We start from the raw sequence: 27,594 nt of genomic DNA, 5'->3' as shown, positions 1-27,594 counted from the left end.
GTGTGTGTGTCTCTCGGGGAATGGTGTGTGTGTGTGTGTCTCTCTCGCAGGGAATGGTGTGTGTGTGTGTGTGTGTCTCTCTCGCAGGGAATGGTGTGTGTGTGTGTGTGTGTCTCTCGCAGGGAATGGTGTGTGTGTGTGTGTGTGTGTGTCTCTCGCAGGGAATGGTGTGTGTGTGTGTGTGTGTGTGTCTCTCGCAGGGAATGGTGTGTGTGTGTGTGTGTGTGTCTCGGGGAATGGTGTGTGTGTGTGTGTGTCTCTCGGGGAATGGTGTGTGTGTGTGTGTGTCTCTCGGGGAATGGTGTGTGTGTGTGTGTGTCTCTCGGGGAATGGTGTGTGTGTGTGTGTGTCTCTCGGGGAATGGTGTGTGTGTGTGTGTGTCTCGCAGGGAATGGGGAATGGTGTGTGTGTGTGTGTGTCTCGCAGGGAATGGTGTGTGTGTGTGTGTGTGTGTGTGTCTCTCGCAGGGAATGGTGTGTGTGTGTGTGTGTGTGTGTGTGTGTCTCTCGGGGAATGGTGTGTGTGTGTGTGTGTGTGTGTGTCTCTCGGGGAATGGTGTGTGTGTGTGTGTGTGTGTGTGTCTCTCGGGGAATGGTGTGTGTGTGTGTGTGTGTGTGTGTGTCTCTCGGGGAATGGTGTGTGTGTGTGTGTGTGTGTGTGTGTCTCTCTCGGGGAATGGGTGTGTGTGTGTGTGTCTCTCTCGGGGAATGGTGTGTGTGTGTGTGTGTCTCTCGGGGAATGGTGTGTGTGTGTGTGTGTGTCTCTCGGGGAATGGTGTGTGTGTGTGTGTGTGTCTCTCGGGGAATGGTGTGTGTGTGTGTGTGTCTCTCGGGAATGGTGTGTGTGTGTGTGTGTGTCTCTCGGGAATGGTGTGTGTGTGTGTGTGTGTCTCTCGGGGAATGGTGTGTGTGTGTGTCTCTCGGGGAATGTGTGTGTGTGTGTGTGTCTCTCTCGGGGAATGGTGTGTGTGTGTGTGTGTCTCTCGGGGAATGTGTGTGTGTGTGTGTGTGTGTCTCTCGGGGAATGGTGTGTGTGTGTGTCTCTCGGGGAATGGTGTGTGTGGGTGTGTGTGTGTGTCTCTCGGGGAATGGTGTGTGTGTGTGTGTGTCTCTCGGGGAATGTGTGTGTGTGTGTGTGTCTCTCGGGGAATGGTGTGTGTGTGTGTGTGTCTCTCTCGGGGGAATGGTGTGTGTGTGTGTGTGTGTCTCTCGGGGAATGGTGTGTGTGTGTGTGTCTCTCGGGGAATGGTGTGTGTGTGTGTGTGTCTCTCGGGGAATGGTGTGTGTGTGTGTGTGTCTCTCGGGGAATGGTGTGTGTGTGTGTGTGTCTCTCGGGGAATGGTGTGTGTGTGTGTGTGTCTCTCGGGGAATGGTGTGTGTGTGTGTGTGTGTGTCTCTCAGGGAATGGTGTGTGTGTGTGTGTGTGTGTGTGTGTGTCTCTCGGGGAATGGTGTGTGTGTGTGTGTGTGTGTGTGTCTCTCGGGGAATGGTGTGTGTGTGTGTGTGTGTGTCTCTCGGGGAATGTGTGTGTGTGTGTGTGTGTGTCTCTCGGGGAATGGTGTGTGTGTGTGTGTGTGTCTCTCGGGGAATGGTGTGTGTGTGTGTGTGTGTGTCTCTCGGGGAATGGTGTGTGTGTGTGTGTGTGTCTCTCGGGGAATGGTGTGTGTGTGTGTGTGTGTCTCTCGGGGAATGGTGTGTGTGTGTGTGTGTGTGTCTCTCGGGGAATGGTGTGTGTGTGTGTGTGTGTGTCTCTCGGGGAATGGTGTGTGTGTGTGTGTGTGTCTCTCGGGGAATGGTGTGTGTGTGTGTGTGTGTGTGTGTGTGTGTGTGTGTGTGTGTGTGTGTGTGTGTGTGTGTGTGTGTGTGTGTGTGTCTCTCGGGGAATGGTGTGTGTGTGTGTGTGTGTGTGTCTCTCTCAGGGAATGGTGTGTGTGTGTGTCTCTCTCTCAGGGAATGGTGTGTGTGTGTGTGTGTGTCTCTCTCAGGGAATGGTGTGTGTGTGTGTGTCTCTCTCGGGGAATGGTGTGTGTGTGTGTGTCTCTCTCGGGGAATGGTGTGTGTGTGTGTGTGTGTCTCTCTCGCAGGGAATGGTGTGTGTGTGTGTGTGTGTCTCTCTCGCAGGGAATGGTGTGTGTGTGTGTGTGTGTCTCTCTCTCAGGGAATGGTGTGTGTGTGTGTGTGTCTCTCTCTCAGGGAATGGTGTGTGTGTGTGTGTGTGTGTGTGTGTGTGTGTGTGTGTGTGTGTGTGTGTGTGTGTGTGTGTGTCTCTCTCTCAGGGAATGGTGTGTGCGTGTCTCTACTCATTTAGGCCTATTCAAACCATATACCAAATGGAAGCCTCTTCTACGCAGAAAAAATAATCATAGTATTAGCAGACGTTTGTTTTCCTGTTAAAGTGTAATCGAAAGGATTACAAATTAAATTGAAGAGAATAACCTCATATCTCCTGTGAAATGTAACACATCGAAAACAATTTACAATGATCCTAGCAAGGCGGAATTGCAGAAAACTAATCCTGTCATCGGTGTAGTTCCCCTGAACACAACCGGCCAGTCACTCCAATAGGATGAGCGCTACATCCACCAGACAGTCATAGATGTCTAGACGTTTTAATTAATGCACTGTATTTGAAACGAGAGCCATGTAGACACTGGGCTTATGAAAACAACATGACATGTGTTTGGTATTTTTGTTAATGGCGTCATGACCAAATACCATTGAAATGACATTGTCTGTTTTCTTGGCAGAAAGACCTTATCCTGGGATGACGGACGTGGGTTTATTTGACATACTATCCCTCCACACAGCCCAACATCTGCTTATTGCCCGGTCATGTGCTCCAGACCGGTCTTACAGCATGTAACGCCGCTAACCTGAACACAGATGTTCATGTTCCTGTTTAAAAAATATTTAAAAATCCCTCACCATATTGAGACGTTGTACGAGTAAACTGTTGCTTGGAAGAGTGACAAGGCTTTAGAAACGTTCTATCCAGCACAATGAGAATATAGCAGGCCTGGATAACACATTGTGTGACAAGACACACAAATATTGTTTCACGTTAGAAATGTCAAGTGAAATGCATGAGCTGGCGTACACCCAAAACAGATAGTAGAGGTGTGAAGAGTAAACTGTAGGCTATACAAATAAGAGTCACACTCTATACACAAGCTCCCCAGTAATTTACTGGGGTTTTCGGCATCCCATTGCCTTCTTCGAACATAAGAAAATGTCTCCATAAGTATTTCAGATTGTTTTATTTTCAAATTAGGCATGAACACACATGGCCGGGCAAAAACTAATTGACAAAGAGGACCAAAGACGCCCCCATTCTCATCGACGGGGCTGTAGTGGAGCAGGTTGAGAGCTTCAAGTTCCTTGGTGTCCACATTATCAAAAAACTATCATGGTCCAAGCACACCAAGACAGTCACGAAGAGAGCACGACAAAACCTATTCCACAATCAGACTGAAAAGATTTGGCATGGGTCCTCATCCTCAAAAGGTTCTACAGCTGCACCATCGAGAGCGGTTGCATCACTGCCTGGTATGGCAACTGCTCGGCTTCCGACCGCAAGACACTACAGAGGGTATTGTGTACGGCCCAGTACATCACTGGGGCCAAGCTTCCTGCCACCCGGGACCTCTTTACAAGGCGGTGTCAGAGGAAGGCCCTAAAAATTGTCAAAGACTCCAGCCACCCCAGTCATAGACTGTTCTCTCTGCTACCGCACAGCAAGCGGTACTGGAGTGCCAAGTCTAGTTCCAATAGGCTTCTAAACAGCTTCTACCCCCAAACCACAAGACTCCTGAACATCTAATCCAATGGCTACCTAGACTATTTACATAGTGCCCCCCCGCCCACACACACACACACACACACACACACTTTTACACCACTGCTACTCTCTGTTATCATCTGTGCATAGTCACTTTAATAACTCTACCTACATGTACATATTACCTCAAATACCTCGACTAACCGGTGCCTCCACACATTGACTCTGTCCCGCTACCCCCCTGTATACAGGGGCGGCAGGGTAGCCTAGTGGTTAGAGCGTTGGACTAGTAACCGAAAGGTTGCACGTTCGAATCCCCGAGCTGACAAGGTACAAATCTGTTGTTCTGCCCCTGAACAGGCAGTTAACCCACTGTTGCTAGGCTGTCATTGAAAATAAGAATTTGTTCTGAACTGACTTATTCTGACTGACTGAATTCTGCCAGCCCAATCCAAGCCGCGAGCCATTCATTTTCCGCCAACTGCAATGTCAGCTCACTCACCACTTTATAAAACTGAGCCCATTTCCCCCTACCCTCGTTCCAACCATCTGTCCAGATTAAAAAGACGTGTTCATTTAAATCAATATCCATACATTTCGTGGATGTTCAAAACAGCCTTTTTAAGGGCAGTATATTTTTTAAGGGCAATTTTGTTTTGAACCCATTCCAAATTTTGATGAGTCAGATGGCACAGTATGGGACCATCACTCCTACCTGAAGTGTGGAAAAAGTCTGAAAAAGAGAGAATATCTCGACAAAATGTCAAAACCTAATGTTATGAAGATTTTTGGTGAACAGGACAAATTTTATTCAAACTATTTGAGGAGGAGACCAACATGCTTTTCACATTCTGTGTGACCTTCCAATGCTACGCCGTCTCTGATCAAGCCTCATCAATTTCCTGCTACAATTGGCTAATGAGGGTCATTATGTCCCTGGAAACACTGAGAAATGACTTCCTTTAAAAAAAGGTAAACAAATGAAAAGCCCCTGCTAACACAGAGGAGGGTGACCATGGATGAGCTAGTGATGGCCTGAGCTTTCAAGTTGTAAGAAAAGGGCTAGTTAAATGGTGAAGCTTGAGGGGAAACTACGCAGACATAAGCACCCAAATCAATGGCGTGTCGACCCCAAGGCCTGTATTATCACTATGAACTAATAGAGGAGAATATATGCCAATGTTTATTCATTGAAGGGAGATGACAGAGGACAAAATGGCAGCTCTGGCTGAGATCCAATCCAGGGACTCTAGTCGACTGTCTTTTTAATCTTGTTTAAGACATCACCTGACATTTGTTTTTGCCATTATTGTGTATCCTTGTTATAAGGGAAACAGTCTGGGATTACCACGGGCACACACACACACACACACACACACACACACACACACACACACACACACACACACACACACACACGGGTGCATCTGTCTGTGCATGTCAAGGTTATCCACAGTCGATTGTTACCCTTGGGAATCTGGCCACTCTACACCCTCTCAGTAGGCAATTCCATTACCACACTGCACAGTATGGAGATCATCACTCAAAGTGCCAAAAATGCCCTCGCAAAACAGTAGGGCTCCTTGAAACCAGAGAGAACTGGCTCCAAAATTAAAAAGTGTTCAGGTAACAATACAGTCAAGGTGAGTTAATAATAGTTCATGCAAAACAAAATGTAATGAATAAACACACAGCACAAAGAGACATTCCTGATGCAACATGAAGTCCTTCATTTACCTTGCTTATTTACGTACTGTATACAGTTCCTGCCTGCACATTGTAGTAGCCGCACAGAGCACACTGTAATGATAATTAGTTGCTAACCATGTAACTATGACAATCAAAATGTATCTCATGATAGGTTTACGGTAAGAGCCTGATATTTAACTAGGTAGAGAAGCCAGAGACCAAGTCACACAACCTTGTAGAGCTTAGAGGAACATCGAGAGGATTTCAGAGTGGGTTATTTCTATTACAGTGGAGGTCAATCACACATTTTGCCCAGAGAATAGAATAACACTGCAAATACACGTTAGTAATATCAAACTGCTCGACCGCAAACGTTAGCTCCCAAAACCTAATTAGCATCAAAATGAGCTAGCTGAGAGCAACCAGCTAATCACTGTAAATAGATGCAGAACGGGCGGACGGAGTAGCAGGGACATGCTTGTTTAGGAAAGGGCCTTGCTAGTGCCGCAACAAAACATGTACTGCGAGAATTTTTAGGACATCCATTCATTTTTCATAGGAAGTCTGTAAAGGAGTTTAAGTCCACATTCCATTAGATCAGGGTTCCTCAGGCCACCACCACAAACCCCTGCCGAATACCTAGTGGGCAAAAGTGGGCACTTCTTCCCACTGGGTACAAACGTCTTCAACAGACTTGAAGGTGATTAGGTTAAAATCCTTCACATTACACTGCAAAACTGAGTAATACCCAGCAAAAACTGAAGTATACTAATTATTTCTCTGTTGTACCCTAGCCTGAGAGACTTTATGTGAGAAAGACTGGACAGACCGTTATTTCAAGAGGCCAGACCGTTATTTCAAGAGGCCAGACCGTTATTTCAAGAGGCCAGACCAATATTTCAAGAGGCCAGACCAATATTTCAAGAGGCCAGACCAATATTTCAAGAGGCCAGACCAATATTTCAAGAGGCCAGACCAATATTTCAAGAGGCCAGACCAATATTTCAAGAGGCCAGACCAATATTTCAAGAGGCCAGACCAATATTTCAAGAGGCCAGACCAATATTTCAAGAGGCCAGACCAATATTTCAAGAGGCCAGACCAATATTTCAAGAGGCCAGACCAATATTTCAAGTGGACAGACCAATATTTCAAGAGGACAGACCAATATTTCAAGTGGACAGACCAATATTTCAAGAGGACAGACCAATATTTCAAGTGGACAGACCAATATTTCAAGTGGACAGACCAATATTTCAAGTGGACAGACCAATATTTCAAGTGGACAGACCAATATTTCAAGTGGACAGACCAATATTTCAAGTGGACAGACCAATATTTCAAGTGGACAGACCAATATTTCAAGTGGACAGACCAATATTTCAAGTGGACAGACCAATATTTCAAGTGGACAGACCAATATTTCAAGAGGACAGACCAATATTTCAAGTGGACAGACCAATATTTCAAGTGGACAGACCAATATTTCAAGTGGACAGACCAATATTTCAAGTGGACAGACCAATATTTCAAGTGGACAGACCAATATTTCAAGTGGACAGACCAATATTTCAAGTGGACAGACCGTTATTTCAAGTTGCCATTGTGCGAGTAATAAATAGGAAGCAGCAAATGAAGGAGACATTACATTACTAAAAATCACCCCAGGAATTCATTTGCATGCAGAGTTAACCAAATTCACCAGAGTACAGCTAAAGCAGAAACTGTGGCACAGACAAGAACTTGGTTATGTACAACAAGGAGGCCAACAGACAGGAAGCATGTCAAAGCTGATAACCCAGTATGTTCTCATAGATATCAGATGTGCTCATGTGTTGCTAACCTTGGCCATGCAATCAGATCTGTCTGTGTGTATCAGTAGGCTTAATGTGATTAGAGAATGAGACTTGACAAGATACTGCAGACCAGGATAATATCATATCATATCTGCCTGCAATGCCAGCAACAGAATACAAAAGATACACAATGAGTGACTGATTCATTCTCCCAGCTGTGCACATGGAACAGAGCTAACTAGCTGTGATCATAGATGGCTTCCAGGGGCTGCTAACTCCTCAGTCAAGAGGTGGCTGACATGGCTCTTTTCTCTCCATTGGCAGCCGTTCAGAGAGGTACTACTGGCTAATTGAAAGAAGTGATTAAGTGGCTGCTTTAAACTGGCCCGCATACTGATCACTCTTGCAATGTCGCAAAATGGTGTGTGAGTGGAGAGGATTAGACTTGGAGGCATCAAGCATTTACCTGTCTGCGATATTAACGGCCCCGGGATTTTTTTCCTCCATCAGTCAGAAGTTGATTAACGTCAGTGTTTTTTGGCAAGACTGGCAAACCGGCGGGGCGAGAAGAGGCACATAAGGAGTAGTTGCTCTCGCGCAGAACAGACTGTACGCGCTTTGGGCAAGTTACACCATCACCGTTTATACCTGTATTTCCACATCTTGTGACGACTTAAAACGTTATAACATGCTGCAATATGTATACCACAACTTGTAAAACGTGTTTTACAATCAAACTCTTAAAATGTGCAGACTTACCTGTGGTGTTGAATCTGTGAACAGCTTACAATAAAGGCCCTTTTTAGCCTGGATTGGTAAGGGTTGTGTTGTACCACTAAGCTGAAACGGCAGGTTTGAAATGCCAGCTGCCCCCTATTGACCAAAATGCCAGTGAGGAGCATGTACGACCACAAGGTAAAGAGCCCGCTCTCCCTCAGAGAAACCCAGTGTCAGGTCAAAACCCTCTGATGTGTGAGGGGGTCCCGAGCCCCCCCACCTAGAGGGTCCCTAGCCCCCCCACCTAGAGGGTCCCTAGCCCCCCCACCTAGAGGGCCCCTAGCCCCCCCACCTAGAGGGCCCCTAGCCCCCCCCACCTAAAGGGCCCCTAGCCCCCCCACCTAAAGGGCCCCTAGCCCCCCACCTAAAGGGCCCCTAGCTTCCCCACCTGAAGGACCCCTAGCCCCCCCCACCTAGAGGGCCCCTAGCTTCCCCACCTAAAGGACCTCTAGGCCCCCTCCACCTATAGGACCCCTAGCTTCCCCACCTGAAGGACCCCTAGCCCCCCACCTAGAGGACCCTAACCTCCACATCATCTCCAGTCTGACCCTGAGGAGAGACACCTCAATGCTACTAATTCAGTCACAAATCCCCATGAATACAACACGCACATTCTCACATACTACCTCTGCAATTAGCTGTCATGAAGCAATCAAGTCAACTTAAGGTTAAACATTGTTTATGAATGGTCTTACCGTGGAGGAGCGTCACGTTGCCGACGGTGCTGGTTTTTCCCAGGTTGTTGATGGCTTCGCATGTGTAGGAGCCAGCGTGTGCATCAGTGGTTTTCTTGAAGTGGAGCTCAGAGACTTTCCCTCTGTCAGAGACAGACACATTTGGGATGAAACATGTTTCAATGAGCATGACCAGAGTATTCCATCTACTGTATATACAGTACATAGAGGCCTGAGCACGACACTTAAAACAGATGATTTGAAACCATTTCTGGGTTCAATGTGTTGATACTGGGGAACTATGGAGTTATTCTCCACTTAGTATGAACGCTGGGTCTTGTTAATTCCAAATGAAAAATGACACTATTTAGGATTCAATGGACTTGACCAGGGTCTGTATTCTTAAAAGCATCTCAGAGTAGAAGTGATTATGTGATTATGAGGACAGATGGGACCTGATCCTAGATCAGCACTCCTACTCTGAGAGGCTTTATGAATATGGGCCCTTTTGTGATGGAATTATATGAGCCTCATCTTCTAAACAAGCATATGACACAACAGTGGTAGGCCTGATCAACGACAAGACAGCCTATAGGGGGGAGGTCAGAGACCTGGCAGTGTGGTGCCAGGACAACACCCTCTCCCTCAATATGATCAAGACAGAGGAGATGCTTGAGGACTACAGGAAAAAGAGGCCCGAGCACACACCCCATTCTCATCAACGGGGCTGCAGTGGAGTGAGAACTTCAAGTTCTTGGTGTCCACATCACCAACAAACTAACATGGTCCAAGCACACCAAGACAGTCGTGAAGATGGCACGATAAAACATATTCCTCCTCAGGAGGCTGAAAAGATTTTGCATGGGTCCTTAGATCCTCAAAAGGTTCCTGACTGGTTGCATCACTGCCTGGTATGGCAACTACTCAGCCTCCCAACCACAAGGCACTACAGAGGGTAGTGCGAACGGCCCAGTACATCATTGGGACCAAGCTGCATGGCCTCCGGGACCTCTATCCCAGGCGGTGTAAGAGGAAGGCCTTAAATATTGTCAAAGACTCCAGCCACCCTAGCCATAGACTGTTCTCTCTGCTACCGCACGGCAAGTGGCATCGGAGCGCCAAGTCTATGTCTGGTTACCCAGACTATTTGCATTGCCCCCCCCCTTCATTTACACCCCTGCTACCCTCTGTTATCATCTATACATCAATCACTTTAATAACTCTACCTAAATATTACCTCAACTAACAGCACATTGACTCTGTGTTGGTACCCCCCTGTATATAGTCTCACTATTGTTATTTTACTGTTGCTCTTTAATTACTTGTTACTTTTATTTATTATTCTTATTTGTATTTTTTTAACTTCATTGTCGGTTAGGGGCTCATAAGTAAGAATTTCACTGTAAGGTGTATTGTATTCGGCGCATGTGACTAATACAATTTGATATGGCAGAGAGGTGATGGGGCAGGTGTCGAGCCCCCGTCAGACACCACCAGAGGCGTGCTGGAGACTATAGAGGTGGCTGTGGGTGTAAATAACGCCACCTCAGCGAGAACCAAAAGCTACCAAGTCATGAATCATTCCTCGCTGCAACTGTCAGCCAGATTCTGCATATGTCACCTTCTAATCAGATACATTTACAATTTTGAAGGACAGGATATAAGTACTATGAACTTATTAAGAACTCAAAACTTATAACGGATTTACGAGGAGGTACTTACTCTTTCTTTCTTTTTAACTTCGTGCCTTTGAGTTTGTTCTTGATGTTGGCTAAATCGACCCCCTCCTTGTACCACTTGAATTTGGGGGCTGGGTTCCCCGCTCCGAGCTCGCACTTCAAGAATGTCTTCATCCCCTCCACGACCTCCACACTCTTCATCTCCTTCAGCTTGGGCTCAGCTGCAACACAGAACCAGGTCAGTCACACAACAGCAGTTAGTACAGCAGGTCGAAACAGGTTCACTTCCTGTCTGAGAGAGGCAGAATGGGTAGCACCGTTCTCCTTCAAAAAGTTTTTTTTTTAACATTACAAAAAACAGGTTCACTTCACTAACGACACCATTGTATCAGTGGAAAAATGTAAGAAAGATTTTCAAAATAGCAAAAATATACACATTGATGGGCAGGCTACTGTTGGATTTCACTTGTTATTGTCATTGGAGGGGTGTAGTAACCTCCCTGGGTAGATGGGGGGGACCTATAAAAACCCATTGAAGCTCAAGAGCACCCCCAGAGGCAAACATTCTGTACAACCACTTTAATCCTCAAGCAAAAATTGGATTGCTGTACAAATGGTGATTACTGAAAATTAGGCCTAGTCAATGTGCAGTACGAGGCATCACTTGTTAGTAGGATATTTAGAAATCAATGTTTGGGCCTGTCAAGGAAGGAAGGCATTAGTCGATTGTCACAATCCACAGGGTATTCAACAACAGGAACAGAAGACCACCACTCCATCATGAGGAAGGGAACTAATCTGGAATAACCTGCCAACCCACTGTTCTGTACGCCACCATTCACCAGCAGTATTCATTCATTAACGAAGCAGCAGAAACATCCCAACAATGCTTTACTCAAAGAAAACTATATGAAATGGGACACCAGAACATGCATCTGAGTAATGGTTCATCAGTGCAGCTGTCGAAAAAAGTAATTACTAAGGAATTAGGCTAATGCAAGGACAGATGACTCGCCACCCAATGACTGGCAGTTAGTGCCTCGACTGACTGAGAAAACTTCCACTCATCTAGGAATTCATCATTCCTTTTGATTATTATTATTTTATGCAGCATTGTTGAGAATGAACTTGCAAATAAGTGTATCATTGCACTATGTGCTAGAGCTCTGCTACATGACCCTAGCTTATCATTATACATCGGATTAGGGTCAGGTAGGGCCTGATGTTTCAGCAATAACTACAGTTGAAGTCGGAAGTTTATTAACACTTACGTCATTAAAACTCATTTTTCAACCACTCCACAAATTTCTTGTTAACAAACTATAGTTTGGCAAGTCGGTTAGACATCTACTTCGTGCATGACACAAGTCATTTTTCCAACAATTGTCTACAGACAGATTGTTTCACTGTATGACAATTCCAGTGGGTCAGAAGTTGACATACGCTATGTTGACTGTGCCTTTAAACAGCTTGGAAAATTCCAGAAAATTAGGTCATGTCTTTATAAGCTTCTGATAGGCTAATTGACATCATTTGAGTCAGTTGGAGGTGTACCTGTGGATGTATTTCAAGGCCTACCTTCAAACTCAGTGCCTCTTTGCTTGACATCATGGGAAACCCCCCCCCCCCAAAACAAAAATCAGCCAAGACCTCAGAAAAAAGACCTCCACAAGTCTGGTTCATCCTTGGGAGCAATTTCCAAACACCTGAATGTACCACAGTCATCTGTACAAACAATAAAATGCAAGTATAAACACCATGGGACCACGCAACCGTCATATCGCTCAGGAAAGAGGTGCGTTCTGTCTCCTAGAGATTAACGTACTTTGGTGAGGAAAGTGCAAATCAATCCCAGAACAACAGCAAAGGACATTGTGAAGATGCTGGAGGAAACAGGTACAAAGGTATCTATATCCAGAGTAAAACAAGTCCTATATCAACATAACCTGAAAGGCCGCTCAGCAAGGAAGAAGCCACTGCTCCAAAACCACCATAAAAAGGCAACTGCACATGGGGACAAAGAACATACTTTTTAGAGAAATGTCCTCTGGTCTGATGAAATAAAAATAGAACTGTTTGGCCATAATGATCATTGTTATGTTTGGAGGAAAAAGGGGGAGGCTTGCAAGCCGAAGAACACCATCCCAACCGTGAAGCACAGGGGTGGCAGCATCATGTTGTGGGGGTGCTTTGCTGCAGGGGGGACTGGTGCACTTCACAAAATAGATGGCATCATGAAAATTATGTGGATATATTGAAGCAACAGGAAGTTAAAGCTTGGTCGCAAATGGGTCTTCCAAATGGACAATGACCCAAGCATACTTCCAAAGTTGTGGAAAATTGGCTTAAGGACAACAAAGTCAAGGTATTGGAGTGGCCATCACAAAGCCCTGACCTCAATCCTATCCTTTGTGGGCAGAACTGAAAAAGCGTGTGCGAGCAAGGAGGCCTACAAACCTGACTCAATTAAACCAGCCCTGTCAGGAGGAATGCTTGTGGAAGGCTACCCGAAACATTTGACCCAAGTTAATCAATTTAAAGGCAATGCTACCAAATACTAATTGAGTGTATGTAAGCTTCTGACCCAGTGGGAATGCGATAAAATACATTTCACATTCTTAAAATGAAGTGGTGATCCTAACTGACCTAAGACAGGGGATTAATTTTTTTTGTTTTTTTTTAATGAAACAGTTTAAATGTATTTGGCTAAGGTGTATGTAAACTTCCGACTTCAACTGTAGATCAGGGTATCACTAAATTGAACACTAACATTTTGAACCTGAGCCATTTGCTCATGCTCTGCTGCGCAGTACAGTTATATCTGACTAAGATCAAAACATGGTGTCAGAAGTGAGTCAAACTCATCAACCGAGCCAGAAGTTAACATCTTACAAAAATATGTGCATTAAATGTCAATTCATTATTAGAGAGTTAAAGTCTAAATCCAAATGCTTGACTGAATATTATCTCCATGGTTACAAACTCCAGGTGTTCTTTGAAGGAACAGATAATTGACACAGGTACGTTACGAGAGCTCTCTGGAGACGCTGGACCCAGACACGCTGCAATCTCTCTGGGCTGGGTTAAACCCCATTCATTTCTGGGCAGGTCTGTCATTATTACACAACTGTTGCTCAACCTCAACAGAGCTCACAGCACCTGAACCGGGCAAAGCTTAAAGGGAATCACACAAGGGTTTCCCACCTAAATCAGTGGGGCACAAAAGGGAATGTGTGTGTTCATTCATGCCCTTTTGTTTGCAAAGGGAAACTCCCTTAGTCAGAGCAGCTATACTTTCACTTCCCTAATGATCATTTTCTGAGAGCAGGAGCCCAACCCAAACCGGAACTTTTCCTTTAAAAGAAAATATTTAATCTGATAAGAAATTAGACAGAATTAATTGAGTATTAGAGGAAAAGTAATTATAGCCTTCGTGCAAAACAAGAAACATGAGCCCTTTTGTGTCAAGGTGTTGACACTTAACTTTAACATTCCCAATTGTTGAAAAGCTTAGATAAAAGCTCTGTTCTCACAGATAATCGAAAAATGTTTAGTTTTTTAAATGACAGTGGACTCTAATATTCTCATGATGTTACGCCTGTGAAAATAGGCAGACATCTAAGGAGACACTGAGGAGGAAGAGGCTGACAAAAAATACCTGGAATACAGCACATTACTGAAAGAAAATATGAGCTCAGACAAAACAATACTGTACACGTAGTTGCATGTTTGAGTGCTTCTCGTTTCAGCCTAATCCTCTTAGTGGTGCTTCCTGTGACCAATAGAGGCAGTGCTCTGAGTCATGACTGGACTAGGGAGAAGGGCCCGTAGGCTAACACTTTAGGCTACATTTCTATAACTGTTAGCGCACTGTTACATTCATTTCAGGAGAGTGGATTAATAAGCAACAGTCATAAAACTAATCAAATGAACCATAAGAGCTCCCGAATGGCGCAGCTGTCTATGGCACTGCATCTCAGTGAAAGAGGCGTATCACAACCGGCCGTGATCAGGTGGTGCACAATTGGCCCAGCGTCGTCCAGTTTAGAAGAGCGTTTGGCCGGGGTAGGCAGTCATTGTAAAAAATAATTTGTTCTTAACTGACTAGCCTCGTTAAATTATACCTTTTATTTAACCTTTTATTTATACCTGGTGCGAACATGCACCCTTTGTCCTGATCTTGTCCACACTGTGCGAACATGCACCCTTTGTCCTGATCTTGTCCACACTGTGCGAACATGCACCCTTTGTCCTGATCTTGTCCACACTGTGCGAACATGCACCCTTTGTCCTGATCTTGTCCACACTGTGCGAACATGCACCCTTTGTCCTGATCTTGTCCACATTGTGCGAACATGCACCCTTTGTCCTGATCTTGTCCACACTGTGCGAACATGTTTAGACAGGTGTAGACAATTTAAAAGAAAGTGACACATTGTGATCTGATTTTGAGGTAGTTAGAACTAAACAGAACAAGACAATAATTTGTGTAAGGTGTGATATCCCTTGTAAACAGTTTCTATCCAACCAGTGAGGCCAGCAGGCTAGTCTTCTTTCATCGGTATATACTATATGTAATTTATTAACATCTGTATTGTCAATTTGATGTCTACTGTATTTAATGACATTGCAACTACATTTCCCCATGGGGACAATAAAGTCAGTAAAGTAAAGCCAGGAACACATTTTGTCTGGATATAAAACAGACCTGCACAGTCAAATAATTTAAATGATCATTATACCAGCTTCAAATCATTGACTATTAGCATCATTGACTTATGGCATCATTAATTGTTACGCCAAAAATAAATAAATAATATTTTGAAAGAATCTGTCAAATAATTTGCATATAGCGAGGCATTGAGAGCATCCTGAATGGTTGCATCACTGACTGGTACGGCGACTGTTTGGCCTCCGACTGCAAGGTACTACAGAGGGTAGTGCATACGGCCCAGTACATCACTGGGGCTAAGCTGCCTGCCATCTAGGACACCAGAGGAAGGCCCTAAAAATTGTCAAAGACCCCAGCCACCCCAGTCATAGACTGTTCTCTTTACTAAGGCATGGCAAGCTGTACCGGAGTGCCAAGTCTAGGACAAAAAGGCTTCTCAACAGTTTCTACCCCCAAGCCATAAGACTCCTGAATGGGTAGTCAAATGGCTACCTGGACTATTTGCATTGTGTGCCCCCCCCAACCAACCCCTCTTTTACACTGCTGCTACTCTCTGTTTATCATATATGCACAGTCACTTTAACTATACATTATTGTACATACTACCCCAATTGGCCTGACCAACCAGTGCTCCCGCACATTGGCTAACCGGGTTGTCTGCATTGTGTCCCGCCACCCACCACTTGCCAACCCCTCTTTACGCTACCTCTACTCTTTGTTCATCATATATGCATGGTCACTTTAACCATATGTACATACTACCTCAAATCAGCCCGACTAACCGGTGTCTGTATGTAGTCACGCTACTTTTATAGCCTCTCTACTGTATTTAGCCTCTCTACTGTATTTAGCCTCTCTACTGTATTTAGCCTCTCTACTGTATTTAGCCTCTACTGTATTTAGCCTCTACTGTATTTAGCCTCGCTACTGTTATTTTTCACTGTTGTTTTATTTCTTTACTTACCTAATGTTCACCTAATACCATTTTGCACTATTGGTTAGAGCCTGTAAGTAAGCATTTCACTGTAAGGTTGTTGTATTCATCACTGTAACCTGTTGTATTTGGGGCACGTGACAAATAAACTTTGATTTGACCAGCTAAACTGGTCACAATGCAGACAGTGGACAAATAAGAGATTTTATATGTTGTATACTAAAAGGCATGAGAGGCCTGATTTAAACATAACATTTGTAAGTTAACTGTCCAAATGTAAAAAATAAAAACGAAATACACTAGGTGGGAGTTTTTTTGTGTCTGTAAAATGTATTGTGCGAGAAATGTTATGTGGTCCTCCCACTACGACTCGTTGTCTGGAAAGCGAGCGGTTTATTGGGCTACAGGTTAAATAAATTGTGAACTTCACACGGTGGTGAATGAGAAAGGGGATACCTAGTCAGTTGCACAAATGAAAATGTCTTCCTCATTTAACCCAACCCCTCTGAATCAGAGAGGTGCGAGGGGCTGCCTTAAATCGACATCCACATCATTGGCGCATGATGCCCGGGGAGCAGTTGTTGGGGGTTAACTGCCTTGCTCAAGGGCAGAATGACAGATTTTCCTACCTTGGCGGCTCACGGATTCAAAACAACGACCTTTTGGTTGCTGGCCCAACACTCTTAACCACCAGGCAACCTGCATCTCCAAGGTGATCAGCATGATGCCCCTTTCTAATAAATATCGACTTCTTATTCTGGTGACATGATCATGATACTTGGCTGCCATTTTGTCCATAATAATGTCATCATGTAGGCTATACCCACACTATCTGCCAGCTGTTGGCTAGAGCCCGACATGTGCCCAAGACCAGAGTGGGAACACTGGCAACATAACACACTATTCTGTTGTGAGAAAACCATCAATAGAGTTGAACATGCGATGGAAACATATATATATATATATATACACACACATTTTATATTTAGTTAGATTGGAATTTAATGCAAAATGTACTTTTATGTGCGCTATGTCATCATGCACAGTTATCAATTTGATGGAAACATTTCTGGTGGGGAATATTGTTGTTATGCAGATTTTTGAATATTCGCATGAAAGTCTGTTGCCAATTCCATGGAAACCTAGCTAGAATGAAAGATTTCTTTGTGGGAGGAAGATCCGATCATCTGTCCAGTAAAATACATGTCACGAGAACATCTACGTTCATATTTTTGTCAATGACACATTACAGCACCAAAATATCAGACACCAGCACCAAAATATCAGAAACCAGCACCAAGCCAAACAACATGGACAGAGTTCATTAAACAGCCATTTTCCATTCATATTTTGTCTGAAAATTAACCTTGTGGCTATAAAAGTGCATAGAGGGAGCACAACTGCAAGGGGGGATAACTTAATTTATGCCCATCTCTTTGTTTGCTCAGGGTTGGGACACCGCTAACTCCGGGCCAGACTTTTCAGCTGTTTCCCCATGTCATGGAGGAGCTCCCTTTGGGGGAACTCCTCCGCGTTTTTCAAACCGCAAATTTACACGGATCAGTCAACATTCCAAGCCATGGTACCCCAGTAAGGGAGGAATTCCATGATCTAATACCGTTTCCCAGACAGGAGTTGAGCGGTCCAGACATGGCCAGGCTTCTTGTCCAGCAGACCCAAGACTATTGCGACTGGCCCAGTTACGTCAGAGTTTTCCCCCTCATTTGGTTTAGTTCTCTATCATTTCATTAAAAGATATGGCAGATGTTATGGTCTTCAAAGTAATTCTGGTAGAGAGGAGAGAGACCATACAGTAAGATGGTCCCAAACCCCACTGTCATTGTCAATCATTTCAAAGTATTTTTCTGTGCAAATATATATATATATATATTTTTTAATCAGACAATGCTGCATATTTACACCATTTTCAAACAGAAAAGTTTTGCTAGGGATGTGTTTGATATACCGCTGTCAGTAATTATGATGCATCACTGTTCAGTACAGGAATGAGGTGGCCATTGGACTGCTGAAGGCATCCCTGTATTTTATTGCAGTGCTGAATACATTAGCCAGAATTCTCTCTATGCTGTATTTGGGCAGGAAAAATTTAAAAAAGGTGTATCGAATTGAAACTATGCATTGTCAAAGGCCTCAAGCAAACAATGCTTTGCACTACGCCTCTCTATACCTGTACGTTCAGACTACTGTGCATGTTGATCACAGGACAATACGTTACTATACAGTTAGAACATGATTGATACACAACATTTCTCATGAAGCTGGTTGAGAGAATGCCAAGACTGTGCAATGATGTCATCAAGGCAAAGGGTGACTACTTTGAAGAATCTCAAATAAAAAATATATTTTGATTTGTTTAACACTTTTTTGGTTAATACGTGATTCCATGTGTGTTATTTCATAGTTTTGATGTCTTCACTATTATTCTACAATGTAGAAAATAGTACAAATAAAGAAAAACCCCTTGAACGAGTAGGAGTGTCCAAACTTTTGACTGGTGCTGTATATCACAGTGGAATCTGCTTTGACAATGTGCAATATTCACCCTCATATGGCAAAAAAAAACACAGTTAGGTCATCTATCAATATGGACACAGATTTTAGTCTGGCGTTTCAAATCCAATGCACTCCATTCAGCATCATGTCGACAAAAGATCTATGAATATGTACAAATAAAACTATCAATAGAAGCGGATAAAAGCAGCATAGGGCTGTCTATAACTGAGCTTTGCAAAAACTGACCCAACACCTGTCAAATAGGACGTTCCCCCAAGACCCCCAAATTACTCCACATTTGCCAACAAATGGACACTGCCTCAAGCAGGAAACAAAACAATATGGATCAAAGCTGCGTAAGATTATGTGTCAAAGCCAAGATATTTCCACTCCTTTTGTTAGCCATGAAAGTTCACCGTATTAAACAATGATCTGACATAGATATTGCAATTCTGAGAAATTTAACTCCCACGGCTGACAGTTAAAGAAAGCCATGGATAGATACCACTTCTTTGCATCAATGATATGCATTTTGACTTGGAACTACAGTTTATCAGGTATATGAGGAATTTAAAATAGGTTGCACCGGTCAAATCACAGGTCTGTGATATAAAGGAGTCTTGATGGGCGCCTACTTAACTATTAAAGTTTTCAATACCCACATTGCAATGCCCCCAAAAAATCTTTAACTTGATTCAAATCAATGCAATTAAATAATTAACAGAAGTTTTGCTAAAGTTTCACTAAATTGTGTGTCACGTGAGCCAAGAAGACAAAACTGGTTATGAAAGGAACAACAATTGTATCCAACTAAACTTACTCTAGTTTAGTCAAGGCAAATCATTTATATATTCGAATAATGTACAAATGTGTTTCCATTGGACGTAATAGAATTGCTCAAATGTGAGTCATGAACTGAAAGTTCGTAGGCTCGTGGCCTTGAGTTACCGTCAGTCACTCAAACACCTGCAACACTCACCTCGACTACCGACTTCAGAAACACCGGCTTGGAATAGATAACGTTACATAAGTAGCCATAACTTCACGTTGGCCTACATTTGCTAATAAATTATTTCGTATTAAGAAATCAAAAGTAGTGACAACTTACCTGGTGGAGAGTTGTCCGTTGGTTTCTCCTTTTTATCTTTCTTATTACCTGTACCCTTTTTATTTCCACCTCTCTCCCTTTCTTTCCCTTGTTTCTGGTCAGACATGTCTTATTCTGTGTAGTAAATCAATTCCTTGTTTAAAACTAACGCCGAAGTATTTTCCAAAGTGTCGTCTGCCTGCAGCTCTCCTGTGAGTGTTACTCCAGTCAACTCTGGAATGGTTCGTATGCAAGAAAGTTTACATCTACATCTTGGTAACTTGGATGGGAGGAGCGTACACAGCCTACACGCTAAGTAACGCCTTATGATTTACAATGCGCGAGTAAAAAATAATTTCGGGAAGGAATTAATCTATTTTCCACTCCTACAATTGGTTACATAGTCTGAAGTACACCTGCCATGTGCCAGATGTAAAGCATAACTTGTCATGTTGTTTCCTTTTCAAACATTTGCTTTGTAAGTAGGTCTACCTCTGACAATTAAAACATGTTGGCCATCTGTATATGTTAGCAGAAGGCTATAATATTCTAAATGGATGATTGTGCAATATTATTAAATTTTCTGACCAATAGCCTAACCTAAGAGCAAACTACAATTATCCATTTCATTGGATATATGACAACCACTGACACTAGCATTATGGCTTATCACACCTCACACAGTGTACATTATACAGACCACACTAGACACTAAACCTTCTGATCACATGGTTCGCTGAACCACCTGCCCTACATTTCACCTCCCTTTGACCCACTACAACCCTAGCAGCTGATAGACGTGAAGTAACCACTTCAAGTTAACAGACCAGACATTGAACTCTGATTGTCTACTCTACACAACTCAAAACCACTTTTGCCCACTGAGCTGAAGCTAACAAATCATTAGGTCCCAGATAAAGTTAGGCTAGTCATTATACCAGCGTACTGTAGTTCTATATATTGTTTAAAGTGTTTATCCCAACATCAGTAAGTAGAAAGGCCAGACCATTAGACAATATCATGCCAGTTGCCATAACTTCAATTTCCTGGTCTTTTACCACAGGTTAAGGAATATATATAGTTGGATATCATTATGTGGGTTTTGGGTGGTCTACAGTGCTACCACTTTGGTCACATATGCCCCTAAATATTTTGCTGTGCTACCTGGAATTTTAATTTGGAAGCATCAGTGCCCCTAGAAGGAAAGGGAGAGATTCTTCAGGAGATGAGTTTCAAAATTTACTAGGATTCATATTGGTCCAATGTAGCTACATCTACATTTTAAAAAATCTGTTTTCTTGTGCTTTTTAACCCTATATTTTGTCATTGCTGGCAATTCTCATCATTAAACCCCCAAATGTTAGGCATTGTGCTCCTAAGTTTCTTTATGTTCTCCTAATTTTTTCAACTTAGGAGCACATGTGCTCCATGTAAAAACCATTATGTATTTTCCCACATTTGCGTCACATTTCCTATCGGGTCATAGGATGACGGTGGCTTTGACACCACATACTACCAATTCAGAAATGTTCCATCAGTTTTAGTCAGTAGCGTCCTCCTGCTTGGGGTTGCTGGAGCGTACTCAACCCCATGTCTGTACAGAGAAAAACCCCACAGATCACACTTACATTATGATTGTGGCACTATCCTTAACACACTGCCATAGCTTGTATCAGTCCATATTCAATATGAATTGCTATCTTGAGATGGAACAGGATGAATATTGGCCAAATACAGTGCCTTCAGAAAGTATTCATACCCCTTGACTTATTCCACATTTTGCTATCTTACAGTCTGAATTCAAAATGTTTTTATGTCTCACCCATCTACACACAATACCCTATAATGACAAAGTGAAAACATGTTTTTAGAAATGTTTGCACATTTTATTGAAAATGAAATACAGAAATATCTTATTCATATAAGTATTAACACCCCTGGGTCAATACATGTTAGAATCACCTTTGGTAGCGATTACAGCTGTGAGTCTTTCTGGGTAAGTCTCTAAGAGCTTTCCACACCTGGATTGTACAATATTTGCACATTATTATTTGTTTAAATTATTCAAGCTCTGTCAAGTTGGTTGCTGAACATTTCTAGACAGCCATTTTCAAGTCTTGCCATAGATTTTCAAGACGATTTAAGTCAAAACTGTAATTAGGCCACTCAGAAACATTCAATGTCGTCTTGGTAACCAACTCCAGTGTATATTTGGCCTTGTGTTTTGGGTTATTGTCCTGCTGAAAGGTGAATTCTTTTCTACCAGTACCTGTTGCAAAGCAGACAGAATCAGGTTTTCCTCTAGAATTTTGCCTGTCCTTAGCTTTATTCCGTTTCTTTTTATCTTAAAAATCGCTTTAGTCCTTGCCGATGACAAGCATACCCGTAACATGATGCAGACACCACCATGCTTCAAAATATGGAGAGTGGTACTCAGTGATGTGTTGTGTTGGATTTGCCCAAAATATAATGCTTTGCATTCATGACACAAAGTTAATTGTTCATTTTCATTTTACTTTAGTGCCTTATGCATGTTTTGGAATATTTTTCACTCTGTCATTTAGGTTAGTATTCTGGAGTAACTACAATGTTGTTGATCCATCCTCAGTTTTCTCCTATCACAGCTATTAAACTCTGTAATTGTTTTAGTCACCATTGGCCATTGGCAGTTTCCTTCCTCTCCGGAAACTGAGTTAGGAAGGACACATGTATCTTTGTAGTGACTGGGTGTATTGATAAATCATCCAAAGTGTAATTAATAACTTCAACATGCTCAAATGGATATTCAATGTCTGCTTTTTTATTTTTACCCATCTACCAATAGGTGCCCTTCTTTGCGAGGCATGGGAAAACCTCCCTGGTCTTTGTGGTTGAATCTGTGTTTGAAATTCACTGCTCAACCTTACAGATAATTTTATGTGTGGGGTACACATATGAGGTAGTCATTCAAAAATCATGTTAAACACTATTGCACACAGAGTCCATGAAACTTATTGTGTGACTTTTTTTAAACTCCTGAACTTATTTAAGATTGCCATAACAAAGGTGTTGAATACTTATTGACACAAGACATTTCAGCATTTTATTTTTAATTAATTGGTAACAAATTAATTCCACTTTGACATTATGGGGTATTGTGTGTAGGCTGTAACACAACAAAAAGTGGACAAAGTCAAAGGGTGTGAATACTTTCACTATAGCAGAGTGTCATTCGAAATAGGATTTTTTAAGTACATTCTAAAATGTTAAAATGAACTGTGTTGTGCAAGTTGTTGAGTCATAATCCTACTGTATTTTGGCAGGAAGCATTGCAAGTACGGCAAGACAAGGCCTGTTGGAACAATAGTATAAAGATTTATAACTCGTACTTCTTTAGAAAATGTCCTTTATACAACAATAACGTTTGGGAGCAGTAATTCCTTACTTCTACTTGACCTGACATAACGTCTCCAGACTAACCTTCTGTCATAACTGGTCATGAATATCCAAACACGCTAGCACTGAAATCCAAACAACTGTAACACTGAATTACCACTTCAAGCATCTAGAATCTCAGTTACATCCTATTTGGAGGGAACACAATCACGGGCAACTGGTCATTCTATAGCCTCCCCTTACATCCTATTTGGAGGGAACACAATCACGGGCAACTGGTCATTCTATAGCCTCCCCTTACATCCTATTTGGAGGGAACACAATCACGGGCAACTGGTCATTCTATAGCCTCCCCTTACATCCTATTTGGAGGGAACACAATCACGGGCAACTGGTCATTCTATAGCCTGCCCTTACATCCTATTTGGAGGGAACACAATCACGGGCAACTGGTCATTCTATAGCCTCCCCTTACATGCTTTTGGTGCCGACAAGCAGGAGCATGTTGCTGAAAATGCTGCACAGGTCTTCTTTGATCTCTGCTCAGTTTCGCTCAGTGTGGGTGTTGGATGAATGGGTCTGTTTCAATAATAAATGTAGCACTCCCAGGTATGGCTTGGTCGTGTCAATATGGGATGGGAGATTATGCAGGAGAAGGTGAAGGGGATGATTCCCTTTTGAATCTAAACGTACCTCTTCAGTGAGTCAGAGGCAGTGAGTCAGAGGCAGAAAGGGGAAGAGGTACCTGGGTCGTGTTCAGCAGTGAGAAAACTGAAAGGAGGAAGAGCTACCTGAACATGTTCAATAAGAACACAGATTTTCATTTTTTGTTGCAAACTGTTTTGCTACTTGTGCCCTACTGAACATTACCTGGAGTCTAAGGAGTCACTTGGTTTTATGGGACTAGTGGACCACAGTTGAGGCCTTGTGGACAGCGACAAGGCCCCCACTGCATGTGTCAACAATGAGCCGTGAGAGAACGAACTGCAAGCACCTCAGAGAGGAAGCGAGAGAGAGAGGGAGTAGAGGTGGTGAAGGGGAGAGGTGAACAGAGAGGGGGGAGATTCTATGTGATACGACCTGCTGTAATTCAATTGATAACAAAAACACAAATCCAGGAGAGATTGTGTTGAACGTGACGTTTGAGATGGAAAACATTGGGTATGGGTAAATCAACGTATCAGCATTATTAGTAATAGTGTACTGTTGAGATCATCGACTTGGAAGATAAATGAAACCATTAATTTTATCAGCAGTTCTAAAAATGTTTTAATAAGCCTGTGGTCTTACTCCCTGTCATTGTTAGCATGGTTTTATTATAGCTGTAACACTGACATCTAATGAATTTTACCATGTCCATAAAAAAATTACATCTGAAAAAAAGCAAGTATTTGTCAGGCCTATTGTGCTGATGTGGTCCTACGTTTGAACAATCAGACAGCTGTTTGTAGCGGACATTCAACTGTATACGTGTATGAAATAACGTAAATGCTAGTTGCTAGTACACTATATATACAAAAGTACGTGGACACCAGTGGAGGCTGCTGCGGGGAGGACGGCTCATAATAATGGCTGGAACGGAGTGAATGGAATGGTATCAAAAACATGGTTCCATTTACTCCATTCCAGCCATTATTATGAGCTGTCCTCCCCTCAGCAGCCTCCACTGGTGGACACCCCTTCAAATGAGTGGATTGGTCTATTTCAGCCACACCCGTTGCTAGCAGTTTATAAAATTGAGCACACCGCAATGCAATCTCCATAGACAAACATTGGCAGTAGAATAGCCTTACTGAAGAGCTCAGTGCCACCGTCATAGGATGCCACCTTTCCAACAAGTCAGTTCGGCAAATTTCTGCCCTGCTAAGAGCGGCTGTTATTGTGAGTGCTGAAGCGTGTAGCGCGTAAAAATTGTCTGTCCTCGGTTGCAACACTCTATTGTAAATGCTAATTGACATTTATGACTTTTAAAGCAGGGGGCGAAAGGTTGCTCAAAATCTGGCAAACTGAGCAGACAAAATACAGTGTGGTGTAGTTAACATAATTTAATAATTGCCTTTGAATAAACAGTCGCTTATGAACTCATAGTGAGCTTATTATCTATGCATGTCAAAGGTTAAATCAAATCAAATCAAAGTTTATTTGTCACGTGCGCCGAATACAACAGTGAAATGCTTACTTACAGGCTCTAACCAATAGTGCAAAAAATGGTATTAGGTGAACAATAAGTAAGTAAAGAAATAAAAACAACAGTAAAAAGTGAGAAATAACAGTAGCAAGGCTAAACACAGTAGCGAGCCTAAATACAGTAGCGAGGCTAAATACAGTAGCGAGGCCAAATAAAGTAGCAAGGCTAAATACAGTAGCGAGGCTAAATACAGTAGCGAGGCTAAATACAGTAGCGTGGCTAAATACAGTAGCGAGGCTAAATACAGTAGCGAGGCTAAATACAGTAGCGAGGCTAAATACAGTAGCGTGGCTAAATACAGTAGCGAGGCAATAAAAGTAGCGAGGCCAAATACAGACACCGGTTAGTCAGGCTGATTGAGGTAGTATGTACATGTAGATATGGTTAAAGTGACTATGCATATATGATGAACAGAGAGTAGCAGCAGCGTAAAAGAGGGGTTGGGGGGGGGGGGACAATGCAGACAGCCCGGTTAGCCACTGTGCGGGAGCACTGGTTGGTCAGGGCAATTGAGGTAGTATGTACATGAATGTATGGTTAGAGTGACTGTGCATATATGATAAACAGAGAGTAGCAGCAGTGTAAAAGAGGGGTTGGTTGGGGGGGGCACACAATGCAAGTAGTCCAGGTAACCATTTGGTTACCTGTTCAGGAGTCTTATGGCTTGGGGGTAAAAACTGTTGAGAAGCCTTTTGGTCCTAAATGGTTTAATCATCATTCTTTTTATGTGGCATCAAATTCTGGAGGGAGTCCAGGCCTTGAGTCGTGAAGGACTGAGTGAGCTGTTCTTTTCTGTCATCTCTAAAACACGCTGATTGAACGAGCTGCGTACATGGTGGATCTTCCTCACCTACGACGGCTGTTTTGTCCAAACAGTTTATAGTGCTGAGGTCAAGGCACTTAAGTGGACCCCAAATTTCCAAAGTGCCTTTTCTCAGAAATGTTGCCTTTCCGTGTGTGTCGTCAGAGTAAACATGACGCCTACATGCAGAAAGCCAATCAAAACAAACGCTACAAATAAGTGTGCCTCAGATTTGATTGATGATTCATTCATTGAGAACAGCATGTGAGGGGTTGTGTCTTACTTCAGGACAGTGAATTAATGCCAACATGTACCTAGACAGGAATGGCGATTCTGAAGCGATTCTTGAAAAGTCTTCTAAGTTCAACCTACAGTACGCTGTATAATGAAAAGCTCTGTTGCCATAACCACAGTAAATCTCTTGATTAGCTATTCTTACCTGAAAGGGTTAATCATGCTGCATTTTTGTCTGCTCCTTTTTTCTTAGTTGCTAGGAGTGGCTTCTCTCTACTCACTTCTTGTAGCTTGTTTGAACATGTTTGAACATCAAAGTATTTCTCTTGATTTCTATCCTGGTTTCTTATGGATGCAGCCGGTGTCACTCCTCTGGGAAGTCATACAGTCTTATACCACCACACCACATATCACCACATATCTCCACATATCTCCACGTGTTCAGTTCACGTGTCTCATTTGAATGTCCACACACTGCACACGCATCTTTGGTGTGTGGACATTCAGAGTTCAGAAGAGGTTAATAATGACATAAATAAATAGCCTGACTGGGGTTGCTTGGGCTTTGTTGATATGAGACTGTATACGGTCTATGCTCTTTATAGTGACGATAATGAGGGATGATCATTGTAATGGATTGCATTATCACGGTTGAATCAGAAACTCATGTGGAGTGGACATACATTAGATAAACACATTTGGAAGATGCACTTTAGGTTGCAACTTGTTTTGGTTGCGACCATAGAAAGACCAAAACGTTTTCAGTGTAACTTGGACTTGGATTCGGTAATTCGTCAGTGCTCTTTCGAACAACACGTGGGAGTTGAAAATCAATAGACTGACTTCACAGGTGTTGTAGTCTAAGTTTTTTACCTCCATAAAAGGCTCTGCCGGCCAAAAAGAACAGCACAAAGACGACTATTAAAGTATCTCATTGTAAATATTATGAGTGTGTGACGAGGCTAACATTAAACACGCCACTAATGCTTCAGTGTGTTATAACGTTTAGTTCAATGAAAAAGAGCGCACAGCTGAATCATCAAAGACTCCTACTCTTTTTTTGCCGGGATGATCCAGATGTCTCGCGATGATGTGTGTACTTCTTGTCTTGAAGTGTTTTCTCGATGCCTGTTCCAGAGGGAAGTTTGTTAGGGTTTATTTAGTAAACACGGTATATCTCGAACAACAAAATATTCCACCACATAAAAGCCCTCGCTGCATATATCCAGCCTAGCATTTTTAATGCACAGTCGCAATGCATATATGTACATACTTGCATGTCCCTAGGCGTCCCGGCCGTAAATATGCCTCACGATTGCACAAATAACCCAAAGGGAATATAGGTTTTCTGGGGTCCACTTGCAGCTCAGTAGACACACTTGTATCAATATTGCAT

General features: G+C 42.9%; 1 protein-coding gene across 7 annotated transcripts in view; it reads right to left on the bottom strand.

Annotated features, from left to right (window-relative positions):
* nrg1 (neuregulin 1) overlaps window positions 1-27,594 on the bottom strand; it is a 180,252-nt gene that overhangs the window by 61,484 nt on the left and 91,174 nt on the right. For 5 of the 7 annotated variants that reach the window (XM_046290528.1, XM_046290529.1, XM_046290526.1 and 2 more), the window contains exons 2-3: window positions 10,436-10,613; window positions 8,735-8,856 (exon numbers count right to left, since the gene is read on the bottom strand). In XM_046290528.1, coding sequence (XP_046146484.1) covers window positions 8,735-8,856; window positions 10,436-10,613 — 300 coding nt within the window. Of the gene's footprint in view, window positions 1-8,734; window positions 8,857-10,435; window positions 10,614-19,620; window positions 19,871-27,594 lie in introns of those variants that run through there. The other 2 variants (XM_046290533.1, XM_046290534.1) reach the window with 2 other exon arrangements.

The sequence above is a fragment of the Oncorhynchus gorbuscha genome, linkage group LG11 (assembly GCF_021184085.1).
Source record: "Oncorhynchus gorbuscha isolate QuinsamMale2020 ecotype Even-year linkage group LG11, OgorEven_v1.0, whole genome shotgun sequence".
In the NCBI taxonomy this organism is placed as follows: Eukaryota; Metazoa; Chordata; class Actinopteri; order Salmoniformes; family Salmonidae; genus Oncorhynchus; species Oncorhynchus gorbuscha.
This window is presented reverse-complemented; position numbering and strand designations above follow the sequence as displayed.